At 41.0% G+C, this 27,734-nt stretch overlaps 1 protein-coding gene across 1 annotated transcript; it reads left to right on the top strand.

The window, feature by feature from the left end:
• LOC135086233 (heat shock 70 kDa protein cognate 5) lies at window positions 1–27,405 on the top strand. Its single transcript, XM_063981060.1, has 14 exons — window positions 1–236; window positions 448–503; window positions 2,236–2,323; window positions 3,495–3,732; window positions 6,820–6,981; window positions 7,697–7,787; window positions 11,219–11,381; window positions 12,529–12,684; window positions 14,279–14,425; window positions 15,651–15,891; window positions 16,524–16,733; window positions 18,619–18,806; window positions 21,194–21,334; window positions 23,989–27,405. Exons 1-14 carry the CDS (start codon window positions 135–137, stop codon window positions 24,067–24,069), a joined length of 2,064 nt encoding a protein of 687 aa, XP_063837130.1. The 5' UTR covers window positions 1–134; the 3' UTR covers window positions 24,070–27,405.
• Window positions 27,406–27,734: the final 329 nt, after the last annotated feature.

The raw sequence follows: 27,734 nt of genomic DNA on the forward strand, positions 1-27,734 counted from the left end.
GTGGCAAGAAAATCGGAGTGTGCCAGAAAAAAAAGTAAAAATTGTTCTTTCATGAAGTTGCGTCACCCACATGTTCTGTTTGAAGTGAATTGAAGTCAAAAAATAAATTAATAGTTGTTTTTACTGAAATAAAAATGTTGTGCGCGACGCGGGCTTTCGGCCGAAAGGCGTTGGAGTGTTCCGGCATCGGAACCGAGTATTACACACAAAGGAATTTCTCGACAATCCTCAAAAACGTAAGTCTCCATTTTATTTGAGAAAACGAATGAAAATCGTTTGTCACATGAGCGGAAAATGTCAAAGGCTTGAATTCCTCGTAGTTGCTTGCAGTATTATTGTAAATATCTATACATTTCTTACGAAAACCTCGCCGGTCTTTACCTCCCACATGGAAAATTAGTTTGACAATTTGTCAGAGAATTTTCAGAGTATTTCTCTAAATTTCAGACTGCTGCGCCAACAGTACCCATCTACCAACGGCATGCGCTTCAATACAGGAATAAGTAAGTAGAACATCTTAAGATTTGCATCAGAATTTCATCATAACCTAACTCTTTTGCTGGGTGACCTTTGAATGCGCTGTATTGTGCCGCACAAGTTTCACAAAATGCGCGTGAAATTTCTTTTCATATTTTGGCCTGTAACATGTCGATTTTGTTCTCTATGAGTTGATTGTGATCCCAAATGATTGGCCCCAAATGTTCTCCACTCAAATATCATTCATATATTTTCAGTTAATAGGTACATTCCACTGTACCTATCCTATACATAATTATCTAGTAACCTAGTGTAGTGCCAAATTTTGTACCTATTAGTTTGGGTAACAGGGAAAATAACTAAATTAAGCATGAGCATCATCAACATTTTGAACCTGTCATTTATGACTCAAATGACAAAATAACTCATGTAATTATATGTGTATAGGTTAGAGTGGGAGACCTGATAAGGGAGATCTTAGTACAAGTCTTAGATTATAACAAAAAAGTAAGACAAGTACTGCACAAGCTACTTGGAAGTGTTCAATGGGAAAATTGTAGGATGTGTAGGAATAAAATTTACAAGTACCAACAGTAAGTGTGAGGACTTGCATACGCACAATAACTGTCTGGCTCAAAACATCTAATTTAAAAGAGCTCGTAAGGTAAAAGTACATCCAGTGTGAATAGGTATTTGCCATTAGAAATTCATGCATGAACGCTTGCTAATATGTTATGTTTACTAGTTTACTTTAACTTGTGCACCGTTGAGCGGTCTCTGTACCTGTGTGCTGTAGGCCTTTGCGGTCGGTGCGACATTGTCGTAGAGTAGATTGTGTTCCAAGACGACATGTCTTGCGAACCTGATACTCATACTACATAAATATTATATTTACTAAATACTCGGGGTACTGCATGCTTATAATTTAGTTTACTTTTAATGGTTGTTGTACAGTCAAATATGTGACATCTAAAGTAGGCAAAAAGTTCACGGTACGTCTTTTTTACATTCGGATTTTTTGGAAAAGGGTTTTTTTTTTCTCTTTGCTTTATCTGCAATCAGTCTCACGACTGAGCGGATGAGTTGTAGTGTCCTTTGCATGATAAGTGTCTTCTCCACTGAGAACACTACTTATTTATGTATTTCTACACTCCAGTGCAGACTCAGGATGTCATGCCTCTTTAGACATTTGCTATAGCTTTGTTGCAGCAGTTCCGAAGCCAGCTCATTTGGAATAGGTTGTGCTGCAAACTTTCTGACCACTTTGATGTCACAAACTGTTTGACGCTGCTGTAAAAATCCTTAGGTTAGGGTAACATACAGTGTTAGCTAGTGAGTCAGTTGTTGTTTTTGCCAAGGGCAAAGAAATGTGACAAATAATGTTGTATCATGCATATTGCATAATTTAACACAATTACATATCATTCTCGTACATTAACACATTGTATAAGTTTTGTCACCTGATGTTAAACTTGGAGACATTTTAAAGCTTCAACCACACCGACGCGTGCAGACCGCCATCGCCGCCGCGATCAAAGGCCAATGACAGGTCGCGCGACCCATGACAGTTCACGCGACCTGTCATTTCCCTATGATGGCGCCGTGATGTGATCCGCACGCGTTGGTGTGGTTGAAGCATTATGGGAGACCAGATGACAGCAATGCTTGTGCCTTGAATTTATTAGCATCTGTTGTACACTGACTGTCCTCATCATCATTTTGATCCGTCACTAACGTCAAATTCTACAATCAACTCAGGTCCGATGGAGTCCGAGGTGCGGTCATTGGTATCGATTTGGGTACCACGAACTCGTGTGTCGCCGTCATGGAGGGAAAGACGCCGAAGGTAAGCATAAACTATGTGACTTGTCAAATATTATACTAAATATCTGTCACTTAGCATTTTAAATTTAATTTATTCGAAGATTTTGCTATTAAAACACTGTTATTGTAAAACTGTTATAAGTACAACCCGATCGAGTTGACAATAGTGACTGAGTTTCTTCCACTGCTTTTTCTCAGCACTGGCTCATTGAATGTTCCGAAGCAGTGGTAAGGTTAATACTGGGACAAAATGAGTAAAAATAAAATGAGTTTTATTAGTTAACTGCGCTCCTGGCAACCGTGACGTCACATCGATGTCACATCGAAAGGGGCGAACGCAGGGAGGTGTGCGAGGGAGTGTCGCATTACAGCGAGATGCGCAGTTAGCTCGATCGGGTCGGGATGTGACTCCAACAATTTTGACCTAGATTTATTTTCCAAGAGTAGGGACAGAGTAAATACAAATGAGTAGGTTATCTTCATAGAAACGCACCGAGCGCGGTTTGTATGTGAGCGCGCGCCAACACGTATGCGGCGCGCACGCACACACTGACAAAATTCGGCGCAACTCCCCGCTAATCCACGCTAAATTTTGTCAGTGTGTGCGTGCGCGCCGCATACGTATTGGCGCGCTCACATACAAACCGCGCTCGGTGCGTTTCTATGAAGATGACCTACTCATTTGTATTTACTCTGCGAGTTAGTCTCTAAGGTTGTATTTTGTTCGCGCCGTCGATCAGCGCCCTCTGTGTAGAGGTGCGCTTTTGCAGCGACGCGAGAGTGACGCGCGGTACCAGCTAGTCTTAGGCCGGTGTCTATGGCTTTCCTAGAAACCGCGCTACATTCACTTTACTATGCCTTTTCAGTACTATAGATCTAAATTAACTAAGTCAGTGGCTGACTTAAAAAATAAGGAGGTATAGTTCTTGCAACTTACGAAGGCGAGTGAGCTTTACTTGTGTGTGTACATGTACATTGTACATACACATAACGATAGTGTAATGTCTATCAAAACTTTTCAAAAACGAACAGTAGCGAGCCACCACCACACATGTAAAGCTCACTCGCTTTCGTGAATTGCAACAATTATAACTCTTTTATCATATGGCAGTCGGAATATAGTTCCCACCATATTTTGGACTTCATTCTCTTGCCTTATGGTCCAAAAACAATGAAGAATTAATTTTTCCTAGGTGGTGGAAAACAGCGAAGGATCCCGCACCACGCCTTCCCACGTGGCATTCACCAAAGACGGCGAGCGACTAGTAGGCACACCAGCCAAGCGACAGGCGGTGACCAACAGTGGGAATACGTTCTACGCGACCAAACGACTTATTGGCAGACGGTTTGACGACCCAGAAGTGCAGAAGGATATGAAGAATCTATCGTACAAGGTCGTCAGGGCGTCGAATGGAGACGCTTGGGTGCAAGGTTGGTGTCCTTTGTTATCTTGAGTAAAACGCAAGTTATAAACTTGTGTAGTTTTATTTATTGTACTAGGACAACAAGAGCGTACAGACCTTTTAGAAAAGTGTAATGGCTTCCTAGCCGGAAGCGATCAGTGTTACCAACATATTAAATTTAATATTAAATTGACTTAGTAATTATTCCATAGAAACAATAAGGCGGTTATCACACTGCGCCGCGCTCCGCCGCGGAGCGCGGGACGACAGATTTAATCATTGTATGCAACCTACCTCAGTTTGTATAGAAAACACGCGCGGCACTTCACACTGACAACGCGTCCGCGCGCGGGTATTTTTTATATGAAATCACGCGCTCCGCGGCGGAGCGCGGCGCAGTGTGATAACCGCCTAACATCCTTCCTTTTTAACAGACTTAAAATAATTAACTTTTAAAAAAAATAAAACCGACTTCAAATGCGTGAACACAAAAAAAAACTAAAAATTAAAAATATTGCGTATAAAAAAGTTCATCCCCAATTTTCCACCCTTGGGGGTGAAATATTTTCTTCAAATTCGCATGAAACCCCCCTTTTGATAATACCTATTCAACAAAAAAATAATCGTTCAAATTGATTTATAATCGGCGGAGATATTGCGTATAAAAAAGTTCATCCCCAATTTTCCACCCTTGGGGGTTGTTTTTTCTATTATTAAATTTAAATGGGACCACCCTTGAAGTATTACCTATACGCCGAAAAAAGATTTGTTCAAATCGGTTCATAATTGGCGGAGTTATCGCGTAACAAACATAGAAAAAAAAAAAAAAAAAAAACATACGGGTCGAATTGAGAACCTCCTCCTTTTTTGAAGTCGGTTGAAAAGGATGAGGTTCTCAATTCGACTTATTTTATTATATGTACTTATTGTCTTTATGATATTACATATTTTTTATAGCTTCAGCGGCAACTTAGTTTGCGTAGAATTCGCTTTTTTTATTGCGTTTTCTGGACAATTTTTTTTCATTTTCATAGATTATTTCTTGGGTTTCATCGAGCAGAAAAAAGAAAAATGAATGCAAGGCTACATTTTCATTGCTACGTGTTAATAAGATTTCAGAAAGCTTTTTATTTTATAAAAAGCTTTTTATTTTATAAAAAGCTTTCTAACCTTGAAATCACAATAAGTTTTCAATAACTGAAAAATATGCGAATATCAGACCTCCTCCAACCTGTAGAGCATTGGTTCCCAAACTTATTTGAAACGCGCCCCCTTTCGACCATACAAAATTTCCGCGCCCCCCTCCTCCAGTCAGATTATTTATTGGTCGTATCGAGCAGTCTGAAATGCATTCTCTCAGCGGGCGCAGGTTTCTTACAGATGGCCCCCACTTTGGGAACCAATGCTGTAGAGTGTAGAAAATAATAATATACTCCAAAGACCAAAATTAATAAGAGAGGGTCTTTAATCCTTCAAGGCCCGCGAATCTAGACACAATAGATAATCAATTGTTATGACATTAATTAATGCCGTCTGGGACTCAAGCGGTTAAAGGATTATACGCGCCGTCGATCAGCGCCCTCTGTGTAGAGGTGCGCGTTTGCAGCGGCGCGAGAGTGACGCGCGGTACCAGCTAGCCTTAGGCCGGTGTCTATGGCTTTCCTAGAAACCGCGCTACATTCACTTTACTGTCTTTTCAGTAACATACAACGTGCTCCTTTTGTTTTCCGGAAATTTTAGGGGTATATTCTATAAATAAAAATTAGTTAAAGAGTCTTAGCTTAGTTATGTGTTTCTAAAAGCATATTTTTGAAGATATTGTGGATTCTAGATTTAGAAGATACCTAGTTGATTTAGATTATAGTATCATCAATATAGTTTTTTTTTTTTCAAAATTGTCACCTAGTCTTTTTGTGCACTTTTTATTGATTATTTCAGTGAAAAATTAAGTTTTTAAATACTTAATTTCGTATGAAAAAATAAGTCGAAAATATTGTTGAATTTAACAAAAAATGTAATGCCATTCCATTCTTTGAAGTGGTCTTATTAATACCCTAGTTCCAGGAAATCAAAAAGAGCACGTTGTAGATCTAACTTAACTTGGTTAGTGCCTGCGGTATGGGAGCGGCACGGGAGGGGTGCCATTGACATTGACGTGACAGAGCACACAAATCTGAAGTCTCGCTGAAGTCTTACGTCAACTAAAACACCCTCACGTATAGATGACCCACGCTGAACTGTCCCACCATACTCAATTACAGGGGGGGTGCTACCATCGTTCAACTATATGGTTTCCAACATGGCAAAAATCGGAACCAGCGATCCGGTATTGACGGTGGCGCCCCGCTGTCAATGTCATGGATAGGACAGTTCAGTATTTTGGAACTATACCTCAGGCACTAAGGCCAGCAATACACGGACCGCTTGAAGCAGTCAGGGTCGACAGCTTCAAGCTGCGACTGCACAGTGAACTGCATAGTTCTATGGACGCACATACACGTACCTCTCGAACAGTTGCAACTGATTCGATCGTGCGGTCAAGCAGTCGCCAGCCATACACTGACTGCTCGAGCTGTCGACAGCTCTCGCGCAGTTACCTCCGCCCACTTTCTTCATTCCACGGCGCGCGCGCTTGTGATTTGTTGAGCAGTTAATACCAACTGCTCGAGCAGTTATCACTGGCAGCTTCAAGCTGTTGACTCTTGACTGCAAGAGCGGACCGTGTATGTTGATCACTGACTAACTGCTCGAGCTGTCCGTGTATAGCCGGCCTAACTGATAGCTGATTAATTTTGCAAATAGCCCTTCGCCCGCGTGGAATTTTGTCTGTCACAGAAAAAGTATCGCGTGCGTCCCTGTTTCAAAAACCGGGATAAAAACTATCCTATGTCCTTTCCCGGGACTCAAACTACCTCTATGCCAAATTTCATCAAAATCGGTTCAGTGGTTTAGGCTTGAAAGCGAGACAGACAGACAGACAGAGTTACTTTCGCATTTATAATATTACTATAGATTACTACTTCGGGATAATAAATATGCAGTGTGCATTTCTTTATTTAACCAGTTTTCTATACAATAAAATCTACCTATGTATTAAAAACCATCTGTCCATCAGGCAGCGACGGCAAAGTCTACTCCCCGAGCCAGATCGGAGCCTTCGTTCTGATCAAGATGAAGGAGACAGCCGAAGCTTATCTGAACACCACCGTGAAGAATGCCGTCATTACTGTACCTGCTTACTTCAATGACTCCCAGAGACAGGCCACTAAGGATGCTGGTAAGTGACTTAACCCTTATTTGTCATTGTTCTTGGACAAGAGAATAAGGTTAAAAATATTGTGGGAACTGTATTCCCGCTGCCTTATAAAGGATTAACATAACTATTTTGTCTGACTCAATGGTAGGAAGGAATGAACTTTCTTTAGAGGAAGCTCTGAGCCTGCATCTCACCTGAATCAGGCCGAATCGAACCTAGGGCCTCAGGGTCTGAAGAAGCTGGTGGTCATAGCACTAGACCACAGAGGCGGCTAAATTATTGATGAACTTCCTGTGAGATTTGATGAATCCACCACAATAAGGAAGCTAAGGTGGAATTCCTATCATCTCGGTTTTTCTATTTATACTAGGCAGGGTAGAAAACTGCGATACCGCGTTGCAGGAGTGTAGCATACAGTATGCTATACTAACTCATGTGGCAGCGCCATCTATTGGTTGATGACTACCACTAAGGGCTATATTTCACCGGGACACCATGGCGGCGCAACCAGTCGCCGCTACCAACAAAATGTATTCAGCTTTGCGCAACCAAACGGACACCAGGTGAGTAACACTCTATAGAGCTGTATACATTTTGTTGGTAGCGGCGACTGGTTGCGCCGCCATGGTGTCCCGGTGAAATATAGCCCTAAGTGTAGTGTCGATAGATGTCACCATATACCTACTCCGAACAGTGATTTGGGGTTTCCATTCTCAATGTATTTGATGTCGTTTAGGTCAAATCTCCGGTTTGAACGTGCTCCGCGTCATCAACGAGCCCACCGCCGCCGCTCTCGCCTACGGAATGGACAAGACTGACGACAAAATGTAAGTTTTAAAGCTAAAAGTATCTTATGGGGCATAAAGGTGTATTCACATTGCTTCGGGGCGTGTGCGGGCGTGGGACATTATGCATTTATTTAACCAAGGAGTGTAGGCCAAATCCACCCATTTTTGCCTTGGGTAAATTGAAAGTGGAGATAACCTGATGATGGAATTACTTCTGTGTCTATGATGAAAGAAATTAAATATCTTTTCATTTAATTTAGACCAAGATTTGGCACATAACTTCAAAATTTATTATAACAAGGTAGCCTTTAAGGGGTTCTTAACATGACATCTTCTTCTCATTTGGCCCCTACCTATCGTACAAAATACGCATAAAATAAATGATAGTTTATGCAGTGGTTCATGAATGTAATATTAGTGAAAAAAGTATAATTCTACGCTAAAAATGTCTTAAATCCACTCGTTTACAAAAACGCGCCGTCGATCAGCGCCCTCTGTGTAGAGGTGCGCTTTTGCAGCGGCGCGAGAGTGACGCGCGGTACCAGCTAGCCTTAGGCCCATGTCTATGGCTTTCCTAGAAACCGCGCTACATTTAATCAGGGTTCGAAAATATCCGATATTTATTATAAATATCAAAATATCGGATATTTATGATATATATCCGATATATATCAACTTTGATATATATCAATTTTGTATGAAAGCCATAATATTATTTTATTGCATTATTCATGAAAACTATTGCATATGTGTTACATAAACATGTTTTTAATGTTTTTAAAACTTAAAATCAGACAAATAAAGCAAAAACATAAAATATCTTTGAAATACGGCCAAATCAACTAAAAAAATAAAAATCTTATGTCACAAAGTACAAATACAGTAACAAATTTTAAAAGTTGATATATATCGGCCGTTTGGTGTAGTGGTTCGAAAACGGACAACTATTCCGGAGGTAGCGGGTTCGATTCCCGCACAGTACAAACATTTGTGTGCATGAACATATTTGTTTGTATTGGACTGGGTGTTTTCTATGTATAATATGTATGTATTTAAAAAAAAAAAAAAGTATTTAAGTATGTTTATATCCGTTGTCTAGTACCCATAGTACAAGCTTTGCTTAGTTTGGGACTAGAAGCGCAGTGTAAAATGTCCAAGGATATTTATTTATTTATTTATTATTATTTATATCATCAAAACTGGCTTGATATATATCGGATATATATCCGATATATATCTTGATATATATCCCTTGATATACAGGGTGTTTGGCGCATCGTGTGCCAAAATGATTTGGCGGATAGAATGGGTCATTTCCTATATTTTCAGCCCCCATAACACGTTCCATGCCAGGCGGCTACTTTTAAATTAATTTTTTTAGTAATTTCACCAAAATACCCAAATCGCATCATTTAATTTCGATTAAAAAAAAAACTACTAGGCGCAGCCCTAAAGTAAATATTTTGTTTTGACGTGCATTAATGTAGGGTTGCATCAAATCTAAATTTACTGGCAAATATCATCTAGTTTTTTTAAAATTCAGCTTTGAAGTTTTCAGAAAAGTTAAAAACGGACTGAACATTTAAGTTTACATGGGTATAATTTTTTTTTTAAAAGAGATAGCGATCTTCGGATTTTATCAAAACTTCTCTAGTCTATCCTCATTCAAACGGTATACTAATCTTGTTTAAATAATAACAACAACTTCACAAATTACTTAAATTAGTGCATTGACTCTACTCGGACTGATTTGCGAAATTTGTGTTTATAGCCCCTTTATGTGTGAATAGCACGTTTAACACCTACAGGTAAAAAATATTTATCTTATGCAATGTAAAAACCTTTTCCCAATCGTTTTTCAATGTGGATTTCTTGAATTTAAAGACGAAAATAATTATTTTGATCGTTTATTAATTATTACAAATTTTGTTCAAAATGGCCTCGGCAACGTATACACTCACGACATCTTCTTCTAATTTTCTCTTTTTATTACTACAAAGGCGTTTTCTACTCGTGGATTGGAAGAGATGGCCCTATACAATGGCCTACATGTTCCCCAGACCTAACTCCGTTCGATTTTTACGTCTGGGGACAAGCTAAAGAACTGGTGTACGTTACGGATTCAAACAATAGAAAAACTACAACGAATAGAAAACGCCTTATTAGTAATAAAAAGAGAAATGTGGCTGCATACGACAACAGTCGAAATTAGAAGAAGATGTCTTGAGTGTATACGTTGCCGAGGCGGACATTTTGAACAAAATTTGTAATAATTAATAAACGATCAAAATAATTATTTTCGTCTTTAATTTCAAGAAATCCACATTGAAAAACGATAGATAAAAGGTTTTTACATTGCATAAGATAAATAATTTTTACCTGTTAGGTGTTCTACGTGCTATTCACACAAAAAGGAGCTATAAACACAAATTTCGCAAATCAGTCCGAGTAGAGTCAATGCACTAATTTAAGGAATTTGTGAAGTTGTTGTTATTATTTAAACAAGATTAGTATACCGTTTGAATGAGGATAGACTAGAGAAGTTTTGATAAAATCCGAAGATCGCTATCTCTTTTAAAAAAAAAATTATACCCTTGTAAACTTAAATGTTCAGTCCATTTTTAACTTTTCGGAAAACTTCAAAGCTGAATTTTAAAAAAACTAGATGATATTTGCCAATAAATTTAGATTTGATGCAACCCTACATTAATGCACGTCAAAACAAAATATTTACTTTAGGGCTGCGCTTAGTAGTTTTTTTTTAAATCGAAATTAAATGATGCGATTTGGGTATTTTGGTGAAATTACTAAAAAAATTAATTTAAAAGTAGCCGCCTGGTATGGAACGTGTTATGGGGGCTGAAAATATAGGAAATGACCCATTCTATCCGCCAAATCATTTTGGCACACGATGCGCCAAACACCCTGTATATCCTCGAACCCTGCATTTAATACACTAAAAAATCGAACATTGTCAAAAGGCACCAGTCTCAGTATAGTATACTGAGTTTTTGTCGTCATCATCATCATTTCAGCCACAGGACGTCCACTGCTGAACATAGGCCTCCCCCAATGACTTCCACATCGCCCGGTTGGTAGCGGCCTGCATCCAGTGCCTTCCTGCTACCTTTATGAGTTATTATCCGCATGCCCCAGCAAAGTAATATAAATACACCTTTATAAAGATCAATTTATGTCTAAAGCCTGGTCTGTGAGCACGTAGAATTTTGACCAATGACCCCAAGCTACCCATCCTTATCGCTCGCGCGTAATTATGTTGCTATCGCGCTCGCACACTCACTGCAGGCGCCCGTCGCACAGTCGCGACAGCAATATAATTACGCGCGAGCGATAAGGATGGGTAGCTAGGGGTCATTGGACAAAATTCTACGTGCTCACGGACCGGGCTTTACATACAATCAATTTTAGTCATTATTCTATAAATAATAATGTTCATTTTTGGCCAACAGCATAGCCGTTTACGACTTGGGAGGCGGTACCTTCGATATTTCGGTTCTGGAGATTCAAAAGGGCGTGTTCGAAGTCAAATCCACGAATGGAGACACACTGCTGGGTGGTGAAGATTTCGACAATGTTATCGTGAACTTTTTGGTCGACGAGTTCAAGAGAGATGTGAGTATTATCGTTTAGAAATCATCATTTCAGCCACAGGACGTCCACTGCTAAACGTAGGCCTCCCTCGTAAAATGTACTCAGTAATCGAAGGCATACATTTTACTACAATCACGCAATTTTTTGCTAAATAAGTTTGGCACGGCATATACCGTACTATTATTTTGTTTAGTTGCTATTTAATACTTTTTGTGCCATCCCGTGTTACCCCTCTAGAATTTCAGTTTTACCCCTGCGGGAGTAATTACCCCCAAGTTAGGAACCACTGGGCTCGAAAAATATAGGCGTAAAGTCCGGTCGCTGAGCAGATTGAATTTCGTCCAATGACCCCAAGCTACAAGATTGCTGTCGCGACTGCGACGGGCGGCCGCAGTGAGTGTGCAGCGTGAGCGATAAGGATGGGTAGCTTGGGGTCATTGGACGAAATTCTATCTGCTCATCGACAGGACTTTAGTCTGGCTAGGCTATATAATTGTAAGTATTGTTCGCGCCGTCGATCAGCGCCCTCTGTGTAGAGGTCCGCTTTTGCAGCGGCGCGAGAGTGACGCGCGGTACCAGCTAGTCTTAGGCCGGTGTCTATGGCTTTCCTAGAAACCGCGCTACATTTTAAACATTTTGATATACGAATGTGCAATATAAATCATCAGTCAGTCTACTGACAAAAGTAAAGTCAAAAGTTGTTTTTATAGTTTTCAAAAAGCGATTCTCTATAAAATTTTATTGCTATTTTTTACCCGAAGATTCGCGCTATTACGATGTGTGTATTCAAATTTACATCGGTGCTTTTTTTGCATACCTACTCGCAAGGACTTCGCTCCGCTGACGCCCGAATGTTATTTTGATGGATGTGTCACCGTAAAATTGTGAACTCCGTCAGATTATAATATAACGTAGTAGATAACCTAACCTAACCTACTGTTAGGTTGAGTTGCACCACCTAACTTTGAGCGTAACTATAACGATAACCGGTGTTTTTTGTATGGAGTTTGAGTTTGTAAGATGGTGCAACCGAGCCTTAGTTTACAATCTCACGCGTTATATTATAAACTGACGGAATGCTCAATTCCACGTAGCCCATGTGTAATGATTGTTGTTTTGTCTTTTTTCGCTTGTCTTCGTCTTCCTAAATCTTTTTTCTACCCCACAGCAAGGCTTGGACATCCGCAAGGATGCGATGGCCATGCAGCGACTCAAGGAAGCGGCTGAGAAGGCCAAGATTGAACTCTCAGGCTCCCTGCAGACCGATATCAACCTGCCCTACCTGACTATGGACGCTTCGGGACCTAAGCATATGAACCTCAAGGTAAGATAGAGTTTGGTCGCCGAGCACGTAGAATTTAGTCCAGTGACCCTAAGCTACCCATCCTTATCGCTTGCGCGTAATTATGTTGCTGTCGCGCTCGCACACTCAGTGCGGGCGCCCGTAGCACAGTCGCGACAGCAATAGCAGCAGCTTGGCAGCAACACACACACTCCCTTTTCAGCGCTACGTCAAATACAAAAGCCATCACTCTGACGCTAGGCTTGATAAATTTTGATATCAATATAATCATTGTATTCATTATTACACAGTTTACATAATACTCAATTAGCCTATTACTGATATCATTTTAAGGCGGATTAATCCGTCGTTGGCGGTCAGCCTGATGTACGCATGTATCCGTCATTGGCGTTGAAAAGGCTAAAGATCCGGTCAAACCATACAGTCAATATACCTAGCGGAATAGAGCAATAAAGGACTGAGTGAGCGAGATGTCACTAGCAGCAACACTGTGTGATAAAAAGAGATGCGTTTGACGTAACAGAACCGTTATTTGCAACTATTTGACAATTTGTTAGCACTTATTGGCACCCTGAAGAACTGAAATTTTTTCAGAATTTAAGTGAGTTAAATCGTGGATATTTGAGAAATAGTGCTTCAGAAACGTGGCGACTGGTTTAGTGATTGCATTATTGTACAAAACAGTGAAATAATCCTGACACTGACACACAAATGACACCTAAAATCGGTTTCGTTTGACAGCTCGTGGTTGTTGCTCTATTCTGAAGCTAAGGAATATTAATTGTATGGGTAAAGACACACACACTTTCTCTTTACTAAAGGTTCGGCCAAACCCACGCGTGCAGCAAATATTAGACGATTGTTTTTGCACCATAATTTTGATAATGTTCCTGTTATCTTTGCAAGAACGTAAATTACGGTGCTATAGTAATGCAAAACGAAACCACTGATTATGTTTTCGATAACGTAATTGGTCAAACGCTTTTGTGACAGATCTAAGTCGTAATTTTTTATTTAGAAATCCGTCCAGCTACTTAATACTTATGTTACAAGTTGGTTTACTACAATAGTCCATTGGCGGCGGGGTTCGAACCCGCTTTCCTTGGATCTCGAGTCGGCCAGACCGTTGGTCTATAATAACAATAAATACATCTTTATTTCATTCATATTTCACTGCTTTAAACTCAGTCAGATTAGCCATCTTAAGTAAGATGTTTTTCTGATTAACTTCGTTGCGGGTCCAATGACAGTTTAACTTTCCCCCGGGACAAACTTGACCTTCACTGGCAAGTTTTTATTGGTAGTTAAGCTGTAGTTCCTGGCTACACAGGAGTTACAGCGGTGGGAATAATCTCGTTATAAAATAGTGTTCTTAGTGCGAGTTTGCATTGCAAGTAATCGCTTGCGAGTGCGTCAAAAATGTCTATGAAGACTTTAGTTTTTGAAAGTATCCACTAGAAATGCTGTACAATCTTTAATACATTTAATGTCATTTTTAGTTGCTAGCGATGACTTGATGTAAACTCGCATTAAGCCCCCAGAATTTTACATACATTTAAGAAATAGTCGCCTAGACTGTATTAAAATCTTATTTATAATTATTTTTCTCCTACAGATGACCCGCTCCAAACTGGAATCTCTAGTAGGGGACCTCATCAAGCGCACAGTGGCGCCGTGCCAGCGCGCACTGCAAGACGCCGAGGTGCAGAGGACTGACATCGGAGAAGTGCTGCTGGTCGGTGGCATGACTAGGATGCCCAAGGTTAGTGGGAAATAATTTCCCGATTAGCAAGTGACGTAAAAACCCGACAGATTAGCAAGCTAGTGACAGCATAACTGGCAGCAGGGTTGGGGACATGACTTGGATGCCCTAGGTTGGTGGGAAATAATTTCTCGATTAGCAAGCTAAGGCAAAGGGCAGGGCACCGATGGGGCAGCAAAGTTCTAGAGTGGAGGCTACGTGTAAGCGCAGCGTAAAGACGTCCACCCACAAGCTGGAACGACCACATAAAGGTAAGCAGGAAGGCGCTGGTTGCAGACCGCTATCAACCGGTAAATCTGGAAATCATTGGATTTTTTGGTACTAAAAACAAGAAATAAAGTTCAACATATAGTGGGAAGTATATTCCCACTTACAAAAGGTAAAGGCACCAGCACAAGTCACGCGCAGCCCAGTGGTTGCGCGGGCGAGTCTTCGGACGGGTGCCAGAGCAGCGCAGACATATTCCCCGGCTGTGCATTATGCGCTTTCGGGTTATCATCTAGCGCACATTTACTTTTCACATTCATGCAACTTGTATAAATCCCGGTCTGTGAGCACGTACAATTTTGTCCAATGACCCCAAGTTACCCATCCTTATCGCTCGCGCGTAATTATATTGCTGTCGCGACTGTACGACGTGCGCCCGCAGTGAGTGTGCGAGCGCGACAGCAATATATGGATGGGTAGCTTGGGGTCATTGGACAAAATTCTACGTGCTCGCAGATCAGACTATAGATCGTTTCATCCTCGAAGACGAGTCCCACCATTCTTCCGCTAATGTTTGAGTGTTATCGGTACACGCTAAATGATCCATGAGTGCACACGCACACTACAATAATGCCGATCGGATTGCTCGGATCAAACTCCCCGCACCCCGCGCGACCGAGACCAAAAATTGGTGGGGCGCGTCCGAGTGGATAAAACTATTAACACCTCCAGTGTCGTGCTAATTTATGGACATTCTGTATGTTTAGTGTGGTATAGGGTCCAATTTCTCGAAATTCGATTCATATTTTCCAAGTTATTGGCTCGTAGATTTTTTTGTGTCCTGCGAACTCAATTGACTGAAAAAAAAACTGTAAGGATATTTTCATCGTGGGATTTACTATAAAAACATGTTACTTTGCTCCTTTTTCGCTTTGTATAAAATTAATGTTTCCAAGTTCCAGCACGAAGTTCACTATTCATCAAGTCTGCACCTATTTATAGTCACATTTTCTCCCAGGTCCAATCGACAGTCCAAGAGATCTTCGGCCGCGCGCCATCTCGCGCGGTCAACCCTGACGAAGCGGTTGCCGTCGGCGCCGCCGTCCAAGGCGGAGTACTAGCCGGTGACGTCACGGACATCTTGCTGCTGGACGTGACGCCGCTGTCGCTCGGCATCGAGACCCTGGGCGGAGTGTTCACGAAGCTGATCACCAGGAACACCACCATCCCCACCAAGAAGAGCCAGGTCTTCTCTACCGGTGAGTCTTACAGATGATTGTGCTTCTAGATTCTTCTGGATATTAAGGAGTTTGAAAGTGTGACGTCAGACGTCAGCGAGACTTCCAGGAAGTTTTCTCTACTGGTGAGTCTTATAGATGATTGTGTCTCTAGATTCTTCTAGATATTAAGGAGTTTAAAGGTGTAACGTCAAACGTCAGCGAGACAAAAATGTCTCCACTGGTGAGTCTATAGCTTCTAGTGCCTGCTATGTAGTTAAGTAACTCTAGGATGCTATGAGAAGTACCATCCAGAAAGTAGCTTTGTAGCTGGGTATAGAGCTCCAGTGACTTCTACTTGGAGCCCTAGGGCTCCGTCTCACGGCGTTTACCCTGACGAGGCTAGCTCCTAGTGCCTGCAGCGTAGTTTAGGTCTAAGATGCTGTGAAAAGTTAGTACTTTCTCTGGGTAGTCCCAGAAGTAGCTTTGTCGCTGGGTATCGAGCTGCTAGTAGAACTCACAGGAGCCCTAGGGCTCCGTCTCACGTCGTCAACTCGGTTGAAACTGTGGCAGTAGGTTTCCCTTGTTGCCATCCCTCTGTAAGTCAATATTTCCAATTTCTAGCGCCGCCGTCATGCTAGAACAGACTTCTAATCCTGTATTTTCTTTCACAGCCGCCGACGGCCAGACCCAAGTCGAAATCAAAGTGCACCAAGGCGAGCGCGAGATGGCGCTAGACAACAAGCTGCTCGGCCAGTTCTCTCTGGTGGGAATCCCGCCCGCGCCCCGAGGAGTGCCCCAGATTGAGGTCACGTTCGACATTGATGCCAACGGAATCGTACATGTATCGGCGAGAGACAAGGGCACCGGCAAGGAGCAACAGAGTGAGTTTCTAGTTTGGTTGTGTAGCTTAAAGATCGATTTTGTATCGATTATTAATCGAATTAATCGAGTGATTAGACTAGTATTGCGAATAATCGATGGTGTGCTCAGTGGTGATTCGATTGTGTATCGATTATTCATCGACTTTGTATCGATATGTCATCCAAGGCCACCGGCAAGGAACAACAGTGAGTTTCTATGTTACTCGATTATTTATTGGTTTTTTAGCGATTTTATATCGATTATTAATGGTATCTTTATCATCAATGATAATTATCGATTATTCATCGATTTTCTGTCGATTACACATCGATTTTGAGTTGATAGTGACTCGATAATTCTAATCGATTGTGACACGGTTGTTTATGAACTATTCATCGATTCTGTAACGATTATTAATCGATTAGAATCGATTGGAAATCTTCTAGTAATCGGTGTCTCGTTTATTGATCGAGTGTGTCTCGATTGTTGATCGATGGTAGAAGCGGGACTAGAATCGATTGTAATCGATACGTAAGTCCCGAGCGCGAGATGGCGTTAGACAACAAGCTGCTCGGCCAGTTCTCTCTGGTGGGAATCCCGCCCGCGCCCCGAGGAGTGCCCCAGATTGAGGTCACGTTCGACATTGATGCCAACGGAATCGTACATGTATCAGCGAGAGACAAGGGCACCGGCAAGGAGCAACAGAGTGAGTTTCTAGTTTAGTTGTGTAGGGTAAAGATCGATTTTGTATCGATTATTAATCGAATTAATCGAGTGATTAGATTAGTATTGCAAATAATCGATGGTGTGCTCAGTGGTGATTCGATTAAGTATCGATTATTCATCGACTTTGTCACGATATGTCATCGATTTCTGGTCGATGGTCTATCGATTGTTCATCCATAGTGTATTGATTATTACAATCGATTTTGTGTCGATTAGAAGATCGTTAATCGTTTATGCATCGATTACAATCAATTGCTGATTCGATGATGATTATGGAAAAACTAAAGTGAAACGGTTTTAATCGATTCGTGTGTATCGATTGTTGCTACCGATTATGTATCTATGGGATCGATTTTGAGTCGTTAATCGATATGTGTGTCGATTATTCGATGGTGAATCGCAACGTAAGTCCTAAGTCCCTCCCTCGTCTGAGATGACGGTAGAACATAATTATACTGCCCGGCCAGTTCTCACTTGTGGGAATGCCCCAGATTGAATTCACGTTCGATATCGACGGAATCGTACATGTATCGGCGAGAGACAAGGGCACCGGCAAAGAACAACAGAGTGAGTTTCTAGTTTGGTTGAGACGCATTATTGATTGCAGATCGATTTTGTATCGATTATGAGTTGATTTTGTATCGATTTTGTATCAATTACGAATCGATTTTGTATTGATCAAGGGTTCAAAAAATAGTTATGTTCCGATTGTGGATCGATTTTAATAGATTTTGTGTATCAAGTGCTTTAGGTTGTTACAATCGATTTAGTAATCAAGTGCGTATGGATTATTATTTTCGATTCGATTGCGTAATTGCGTATGCCTCTGGTAAATCAGTCATACTGCAATGGAGACTAAGGTTGAGTTGTACCACCTTACTATATCCATAACCTGTGTTTTTTGTAGGAGTTCGACAAACTTTTGATGTTTTTTAAAGTAATGGGTGCAACCCAGCCTAAGGCTAAGAACTAAGTCACTGGTACAAAATGGTCGCCCGCCGATCGGGACTGAGATTACAACCGCGTTGTGCATTAGTTTTTACATAAGTATCTGCATTCTACAGAAGCTGCAGGCCCGCAACCGCCGCGGGCGCGGGTGAAAATCGCGCCCTGAGTTCTTAGCCTTAATATCCTGATAATTATGATATTTCTATGCTAACCTCAACATATTTTCCACAGTCGTGATCCAATCATCGGGCGGTCTATCCAAGGACGAAATCGAGAACATGGTGAAGGCCGCGGAGCAGTTCGCAGCGGCTGACAAGAGCCGCCGCGAGCGCGTGGAAGCCGCCAACCAGGCCGAGGGCGTGCTGCACGACACCGAGACCAAGATGGACGAGTACAAGAGCCAGCTGCCGCAGGAGGAGGTCAGTGACTTAGTGCGAGCTAGGGATAAGAGATGGCGCTGTTAGAGATGACTTAGTTCACCCCAGGGACGACAGATGGCGCTGTTTTGCAGCCACGTAACGTGCGAGCGCGCAATGCTGCTTCGAGACCAAGTGAGTGCGCTCTAGCGAGGATAGGTGAAGCTGTTTTGGAAGCCACGCGACGTGTGAGCGCGCTATGCTGCTTCGAGACCAAGTTAGTGTGTTTTAGCGAGGATAGATGGCGCTGTTTTGTAGTCACGCGACGTACGAGCGCGCGATGCTGCTTCGAGACCAAGCTAGTGTGCTTTATCGAGGATAGATTGCGCTGTACTGAGCAGGAGGAAGTTAGTGTGCTCTAGAGACGATAGGTAGCGCTGTCAGTACGAGCTAGTGTGCTCTAGTGACGATAGATGGCGCTGTTTTGTAGCCACGCGACGTGTGAGCGCCCGATACTGCTTCGAGATCAAGTAAGTGCGCTCTTATGACGATAGGGGGTGCTGTTTTGTAGTCACACGACGACAGCGCGCGAGGCAGCTAGCTACAAGACCAAGTGAGTGCGCTCTAGCGAGGATAGATGGCGCTGTAATGTAGCAGCGCGGCAAGCTAGTGCGCCGCGGCTCTAGCTACTACAGGTTATGACTAGCGTCCCCGATCATGGTGAAGGCCGCGGAGCAGTTCGCAGCGGCTGACAAGAGCCGCCGCGAGCGCGTGGAGGCCGCCAACCAGGCCGAGGGCGTGCTGCACGACACCGAGACCAAGATGGACGAGTACAAGAGCCAGCTGCCGCAGGAGGAGGTCAGTGCGCTTAGTGCGAGCTATGGATGAGAGATGGCGCTGTTTGAGACGACTTAGTTCACCCCAGGGACGATAGATGGCGCTGTTTTGTAGCCACGCGACGCGTGAGCGCGTGATGCTGCTACGAGACCAAGTGAGTGCGCTCTAGCGAGGATAGGTGGCGCTGTTTTGTAGCTACGCGACATCTGAGCGCGTGATGCAGCTATGAGACTAAGTTAGTGCGCTCTAGCGACGATAGATGGCACTGTACTAAAGCAGCGCGGTAAGCTAATGCGCTGTAGTGACAAAAGATGGCGCTATATCGTAATAGCGTGACAGAGAACATGGTGAAAGCTGCTGAGCAATTCGCAGCGGCTGACAAGAGCCGCCGCGAGCGCGTGGAGGCCGCCAACCAGGCCGAGGGCGTGCTGCACGACACCGAGACCAAGATGGACGAGTACAAGAGCCAGCTGCCGCAGGAGGAGGTCAGTGGAAGATAGTGTGTCCAAGCGACGATAGATGGCGTTATATCGTAGTGGCGTGGCGAGTGGGGCTACTAGTTAGTGCGCTCTGGTGACGATAGATGGCGCTGTTTTGTAGCCACGCGACGTGCGAGCGCGCTATACAGAAATGAGACCAAGTGAGTGTGCTCTAGTGAGGATAGATGGTGCTGTAATGTAGCAGTGCGACTAGCAGTGAGCTAGTGCGCTCTAGCTACGATAAGTGGCGCTGTCAATATAAGTTAGTGCGCTCTAGCTATATTAGATGGCGCTATTTCGTAGCCACTCGACGTGTGAGCGCGTGATGCTGCTTCGAGACCAAGTTAGTGCGCTTCAGTGATGATAGATGGCGCTGTGGGACGTTAAACTGGTGAAAACTAGCGGCGCTACAAACAGTTACAACAAGTCAGTGCGCTTTAGTAACAGGTGGCGCTGTATGCGCAGTTGAATCGCGGTGGCGTAAGTTTTTAGATTGAAGGAAACTGTTTATTCTTATGCTCGTCTTTGAATGCACACGTTCTTAGCCTGCCGGGCAGCAAGCGCGGGAGGTAAAGCCGCGTGCTATAGTATAGCTGTCGTTTCTTCCCCGCGGCGTGCTATTGTCGCAGGGAAGGTACATGACACCAACATTTATAAATTAACAAATATGTATGGTTATTTTTACATTACGTCACACAACGCCAGGTGGTGACGTCAGCCCCTACACAAGACGTATTTTTCACTTTTCATAATAACGAAAGTTTAAAGATAATATAGCGCGCCAAAGTTCTGAAGAAGAGGCTCGTGACGTCAAGGAGTGCTAGCATTTAGTGACGTCACTAATTTAACTTCGTAATTACTTGTTTGATTGACAAATAAAAAAATACGTGCCCAATATTTTTTGATATCATAATTGACGGATTAAAATTTATTTAGGAAACTAGCCTATTAAATTAAGAATGGTTATTATGTTTTCTGACATAGGACGTCCACTGCTGAACATAGGCCTTCCCCAATGCTTTCCATGTTGATCGATTGGTAGAGGCCTGCGTCCAAGCAGTGGACGTCCTATGGCTGAAATGATGATGATGATGATGATAATGATTGTTTTCTAATCCGCCATTTTGTTTCCAGTGCGACAAACTGCGCGTAGAAATCGCGGCGCTGCGCGAGCTTCTAGCCAAGAAGGACACCGCCGACCCCGAAGAGATCAGAACCGCCACCGGCCAGCTGCAGCAGGCTAGTTTGAAGCTGTTCGAGCAGGCGTACAAGAAGGTATGTACCTATAGGCTTAGATCAGCGGTTCCCAAACTTATTTTGTCTACAGCCCACTTTGAGAATAAATTCTTTTTAGCATCCCCATTTGTAGTCGAGTGCTCAGTCGGTGTCTAAGAGACTTCCTAGTAAATGACGCCTCCCAAGCCTCTACACAAAGTCCCGATTTTTTTCTGGGTCTCTTATCGCCCCCCTTTAAGCCTGCAGCGCCCACAAGGGGGCGTTATCGCCCACTTTGGGAAAGACTGGCTTAGATAAAGAGAGGTAGTAAGCGCAAGAAAAGTGAGACACGTCAAACTTGACCGGCTTACATAAGTTTCTTTCCATTACATTGTTACAGTTTAAAGTCAAACACTACTGAAAACGTAGTAAGATGACACTGGATGCATGATTTTTGGGCTCATTTTAGACGAATCGTTTGTACGGTGACTATATCCATCTAGTTGTTATTAGTCTCATGCGCGTTTACACCATCAATCCCTAATTTTTAAATGACACCTTTGGTAAAACATAACAGGAATTTTGTTTTTATAGGGGTCACTTTAAAAATAGGAATTAATGGTGAAAACGGGCACAAGGGTCGTATTTACCGAGTCTGGCCAACGCGTGGAGAGTGTAGGCTAAATCCTACATTTACCTTTGGTAAATAGGGTCATGCATCTGCAGTGAAGACCAAATGACTTGATGATGATGATAATACTAATTAAAAATAGTTAGTTTCTGTCCACAGCTTAGTCTGCGACAATATCTTTCGAACGAATTCTGGGTCTTTATTAGGTACCAAGAATATAAATGTCAATTATAAATTTTTAATTGATTCAGCAACTAGATAGTCGCAATCAGAATTTGCATTAATAATATTAGTAGCTTCAAAATACATCATCATTATCAACTCTGAAACTTTGGAATCGTTTGAAATTTAATCTTATCTAGTTTGCACAATTTTGAGCCACTCCACCTGTCACCTCGGTGCATTGGTCAAGCAATTGTGCTATAGTATCGCGGAGTCACGTTATCATCCGATAGGCCTCATCCATAGACTATTGGACGATTTATGCCTCCTACATTTTGTTAAATTTTCAAAAACGCATTGAAAAATATAACTATCTAATGCTACTGAACAAGATTTTTCGCATTAAAAACACCATCCCGTTCCGCTTCCATATACTACATGTTCTTACTTCATTTCATCATCATTGCAGCCATAAGTACTTACTGTATCTAATTGAAAAATACGCTGACAAAGGTGACTGAGTTTCTTCTGCCACTACTCAGCCCGTTTGTTGTCCCGAAGTGGTGTGGTGGTCGGTCGGGCAAGCTATATTTGGGACGTGTATAAGCGCCCTGGAAACTGGAAAGGGCCTATGTAAACGATTTGGATCGCCAGCTTCTTTTTTATTTTAAATTATAAATAAACAACTTGAAAAAATCGGACTACCTAAGGCGGGAATCGAACCCATGACTTTTCACTTGCCGGGCGACTGCTCTTCCATCTGAGCTACTTAGTCACTGGACGAACCCGTCGAAATTTTTAAGTGTAATACGCTGTTGCGACCAGCGTTTGTTTCATCAATGTTGGGTAGAATCTAGAGATTGCAACCCGGTATGATTCTCAACCCGGCCGGGCCCAGTTGCATTTGTCGCCAACCCGGCCGGGTTTTGTGTTAGCAGTGAAACTTTTATGCTCGCATTCATAAACATTACTATGAGGTCTCACAGTGCGCGTGGACGCACAGGGTGACACAAACCAATCACAGAGCTTTATTCAACGCTGTGCGTTCGATTTGATGCTTCACTTAAGCAAGCATCGTTTCTTAATATGGGCGTTAAAGTATTTTATTAAAAATTTCTATACGTGTTCCTTTTAATTTCCCGTAACTTTAAGGCTATCCTATGAATAAAAACTAGTTAAAATGTCTTAAGAACATTTGTGTTCCTACACGCATATTTTCGAAGATATCATCCATCTTATTACAGTTTGTACCAAAATTGACACCCAGTTCTTTCACACAGTCTTTGTACATAATTTTCATTGATAAACTATAATATAAATAATTTATTTAACAATGGCGAATTATTTTATGCGTTCAAAATAGAATCAAATGGACGACGCATGATTGGGAAAGTCGACCCCGTGTAACGGGAAGAAGAGAGAGAGAGAGAGAGAAGAGAATTATGTTGTAGTATGAAAAAATAAGGCGAAAGAAATTGTCGAATTAAACAAAAAAATTATGCCATTCGATTCTTTGAAGTGGTCTTAATACCTTAAGAGTTACAGGATATTGTCAGGAACACGTTGTATATGAATGGAAAAAGACAATGATTCAATACTCAAGTAACAAATCACACTTAATACAGAATTGATTACCTACTTTACTTATGGACGGAAAAGTAACATTAGTATTAGTAATTATTCATTTTTATAAGTTTAAACAAATAACGCAGCTTGAAGTACCTACTAAACGTGTCATAACAACTTTAATAGATAGGTAGATAAACTTTGGTAGATTTGGTATAAACAACACAAATTATTTCACCTACCGGGTCCGGTGACCGGGCCCGGCCCGGTCGGACCGGGTTTGCAATCCCTAGTTGAATCCTTTTTCTTATTTGGTTCTTATTACGTCAATCTTAATAATAATATCCTTCCACAGATGGCCGCTGAGCGCGAGGGTCAGGGCCAACAGCAACAGACTGAACAGAAGGAACAGGAGAAGAAAGAAGATAAGAACTAAGCGGAACACGCTGTGCGGTCGAGTGTCGAATGTCGCTGGGATAGTTGTAACTGAGTACCAGTGAGTTTTGTAACTGATTACACTTTGTAGCAACTGATTACATTTTTGTAGCAACTAATAACATTTTTGTAGCAACTAATAACATTTTGTAAAAATTAATTACATTCTGTTTTCGTTTTACACTTTGTAGCAACTGATTACACTTTGTAGCAACTGATTACATTTTGTAAAAACTAGTTACCTTTTGTAGTAACTAATTACACTCTGTTTTCGTTTATTCAGCAGCTGTCATGTTGTTTTAGGGCTGATTTTTCAATCGTCGGATAACTTTTATTTAAAGAATAAGTTTGGCACATTGACAGTTTCAATATGGAAAATATGTCAAAACGACAAGTTTATTCTCCAGTTAAAAGTTATCTGACGCTTGAAAAATCAGCCCTTAACTGAAGAATAAGTTAGGCACATTTGACAGTTTCAGTATTGAAAATATGTCAAAATGACAAGTTTATTCTTCAGTTAAAAGTTATCTGACGATTGAACAATCGGCCCTTGGTGAGTTTTGAATGTGTAAGTTATGCTACAGGGCATTTAATGAATTCGCCGAAACTAATTTTACACTTTGGTGGCATTTCATTACATTGTGTTTCTTCTAGTATTATTTGCGGTGGCCAGAGAGTTGTCTACTAAAGTTGTGTATTATTTAGTTTTATTAAAGTTGTGTATTATGTACTGCATTGTAATCAGTACATATTGGTACATAGTTACAACTATTTCCAATATTACCCTTGAATAAAGACGAAACCATCTCGATTAGGAATTAACCAAATGTACTAAACGAACAATTGGTATTACAGATACAGAAACATATTAAAACTATTTAATAGTTTTCTTTAAAGTGAATATCCTAAAAATGATAGTAAAATTAATATATTATTGACATTATAATTTTTATGTAAATACACGTCCGGAGCGGCAATTTTTTGTGTATTTGTAATATCGAGTGTTTAATATTATAGTAGTTTCTTAAATATGAGTCCTATTGGTTGTAATTAAAAACTTTGCCTTTTTAAACAAGAACAGTTACGTCATAATAATTTTAGACCGCATCGTCTATGGTATATACGATAATATCGACTGGGACTTCAAAGTAACTGATTACATTGTGTTTGGATATATTTTAATTTGATTACATCTCGTTTTCATTTATTTTTAAAACTAATTACGTTTTATTTTTATTCCTCAAACGTAGAATAGATGGCACAATAAATTGAGAAAATTTTCGTATAACCATCTGAGAGTATCACAAACTTGAATGTAGTGAAAATTGTTATATAGTGGTAAAGGACTGCAAAACAATCTGAAATGTATTGCACCGTATTTATTTAATGGCAAAGTTACTAAACCGATTATGATGAAGTGTTCTTATAATACTTGTTGTCATATTTCATCTCAGATTCGATCTTTGTAGGTTTTAAATTTGCGATGCAATAGATTTCAGATTTTATAATTTTATTAATAAGCGTTTTGGCAGTTCCAATATTTTTGTTGTATAAAATTTTGGAACTGCCAACTTTAACATAGGCTGTTATACGTGTACATTCAGTGTATTATTATATATTTCTTTTTGTATATGGCAATATTAGAACCGCGATTTCGTTTGACAAATTCTTGCAATGCTGCAGTCAATTCCGCCTATTTCAAACAAATATCTGTTTAATTTCTACTACACTAAGATCTATATTGTAGTACACCTCAAGTATCCATCTACACTCAACGCTTGAGTTTTCTACGAGACTTAGTTTGCACGCAAAAATAAACCTTAACGCATAAGTCAAATAAAACCTAAATCAATTGAAACACATCTGTCTCTTTCCTATTCTTTCACAGTGACAAAGACGCATAGAATTTTCAAACGAAATCGCCCACGTACCAGAAAGCGTTTCATAGACGCGGGAGAGAAATAGCTTTACTATGCATTTATGTTAAGGCGGAACGCGTTTTGGTACGGTCCATAGACAAGGCAACATAGCAGAGACGAGGGTGGACCATAGACTAGTTGTGAAAAGTTTTCTCTGTGTAAAAAGCAAATAAAGTATGGCTACGTAACATACACTCGCATCCACAAACATTACTATGAGGTCTCACAGTGCGCGTGGACGCACCCAAAAACCTATTCATAGATAATACTTGAGTGGCGGAGTGACACAAACCAATCATAGAGCTGTGCGTTCGACTTCGTATAGCGTTGCTGCTTCACAAGAAAGCATCGTTTGTGAATACGGGTGATATTTTTTTAAGTATGATTAATTTCGTTGCGGGTTCAATGATATTTTAACTTTCCCCCGGGACAAACTTGACCTTCACTTTGTGGGTTTTTATTGGCGGTCAAGCTGTAGATCCTGGCTACACAGGTTTGCAGCGGTGGGAAGGAGAGGTGGGAATAGTCCCGTTATTTATCTATGTATTTAAATAAATGATATCCATCCTCATTTCTACTCTGTTGTATTGTTTTTAGATGCTAAATTCTGTTTTTTTTTGTTGAGTTTTAGGCGAATCCTGATGATACGCTATGTGTAGTGTGTGTGTAGACGTGGCGGTGTGTATATTCCATTTTGTATACGTGCAAGAATACAATCCAAAGTGTATTCTTAGTGCAAGAATACGGTTCGAAGTGTATTCTAGATTTTATTTGTATTCTAGTGAATTGATCGAGTGTTTTGTGATCGGCAATCGATGAATGTTTTGTAATTTAATTTATATTCATACAAATTACAAAAGAGTTCATGCAAAATATTGTAAGTAAGTGTTTGTATTGGCGACTTAGAATAAAATTTTCTATTCAGTATTCCTAAATTCCATTCTATAGACATTTGGTTTAATTTAAAACACTCGGTTAATTCATTAATTTAAATTAAAAAATACTATACATGTCCAGTCTTGTCATAAAATACGATATTGTAAGCACTTTGACTTCGTATAATAGACTTACACTTTCCCAATATCAAAATTGGGCAGCCTTAGGCATAATGCATTCTTTATAATTCTTATGCATTATTATTGATCTTTAAAGTCGAACATAGAACCACCTCCTTTTTTGAAGTCGGTTAAAAAATAGCTCACTGTTGCTCGCGAGTTAATTGTTGAGCTAGAAAAGTATTTCCTTTTATACGAAATCACAGTGTAGGTAGTCAAAAATCCCAACTACTGTTTATGTAAAGATATTTTTTTTCGGTGTTGTAATAATTTTGTAGTATACAAAACGAAATATACACACAACCGAGTTGAGTGGCTGGCGTCATTGTAAATTAGAATAGTGAATTATATTATTTCGATGAATTTGAGCGTTTTATTTTATTCTTCACAAATAAATTTACCCAGTTAGGTATAAGTCTAGCGCTAAACTCGGTCAGTGCCTGAGGTGTGGGAGGGTGTTTTCGGGACGTTAAACGTCAACGAGACGAGATTTCAAAACGTGTGATCTGTCACGTCATAATGTTAATGTCCTCTCCCGTGCCGCTCCCATATAGATGACCCACGCTGAACTGTCCCACCAAACTCAATGACAGGGGGGCGCTACCATCGTTCAACTATATGGTTTCAAACATGGCAAAAATCAAAACCAGCGATCCGGTATTGACGGTGGCGCCCCACTGTCAATGTCATGC

The sequence above is a fragment of the Ostrinia nubilalis genome, chromosome 30 (genome assembly GCF_963855985.1).
Source record: "Ostrinia nubilalis chromosome 30, ilOstNubi1.1, whole genome shotgun sequence".
In the NCBI taxonomy this organism is placed as follows: Eukaryota; Metazoa; Arthropoda; class Insecta; order Lepidoptera; family Crambidae; genus Ostrinia; species Ostrinia nubilalis.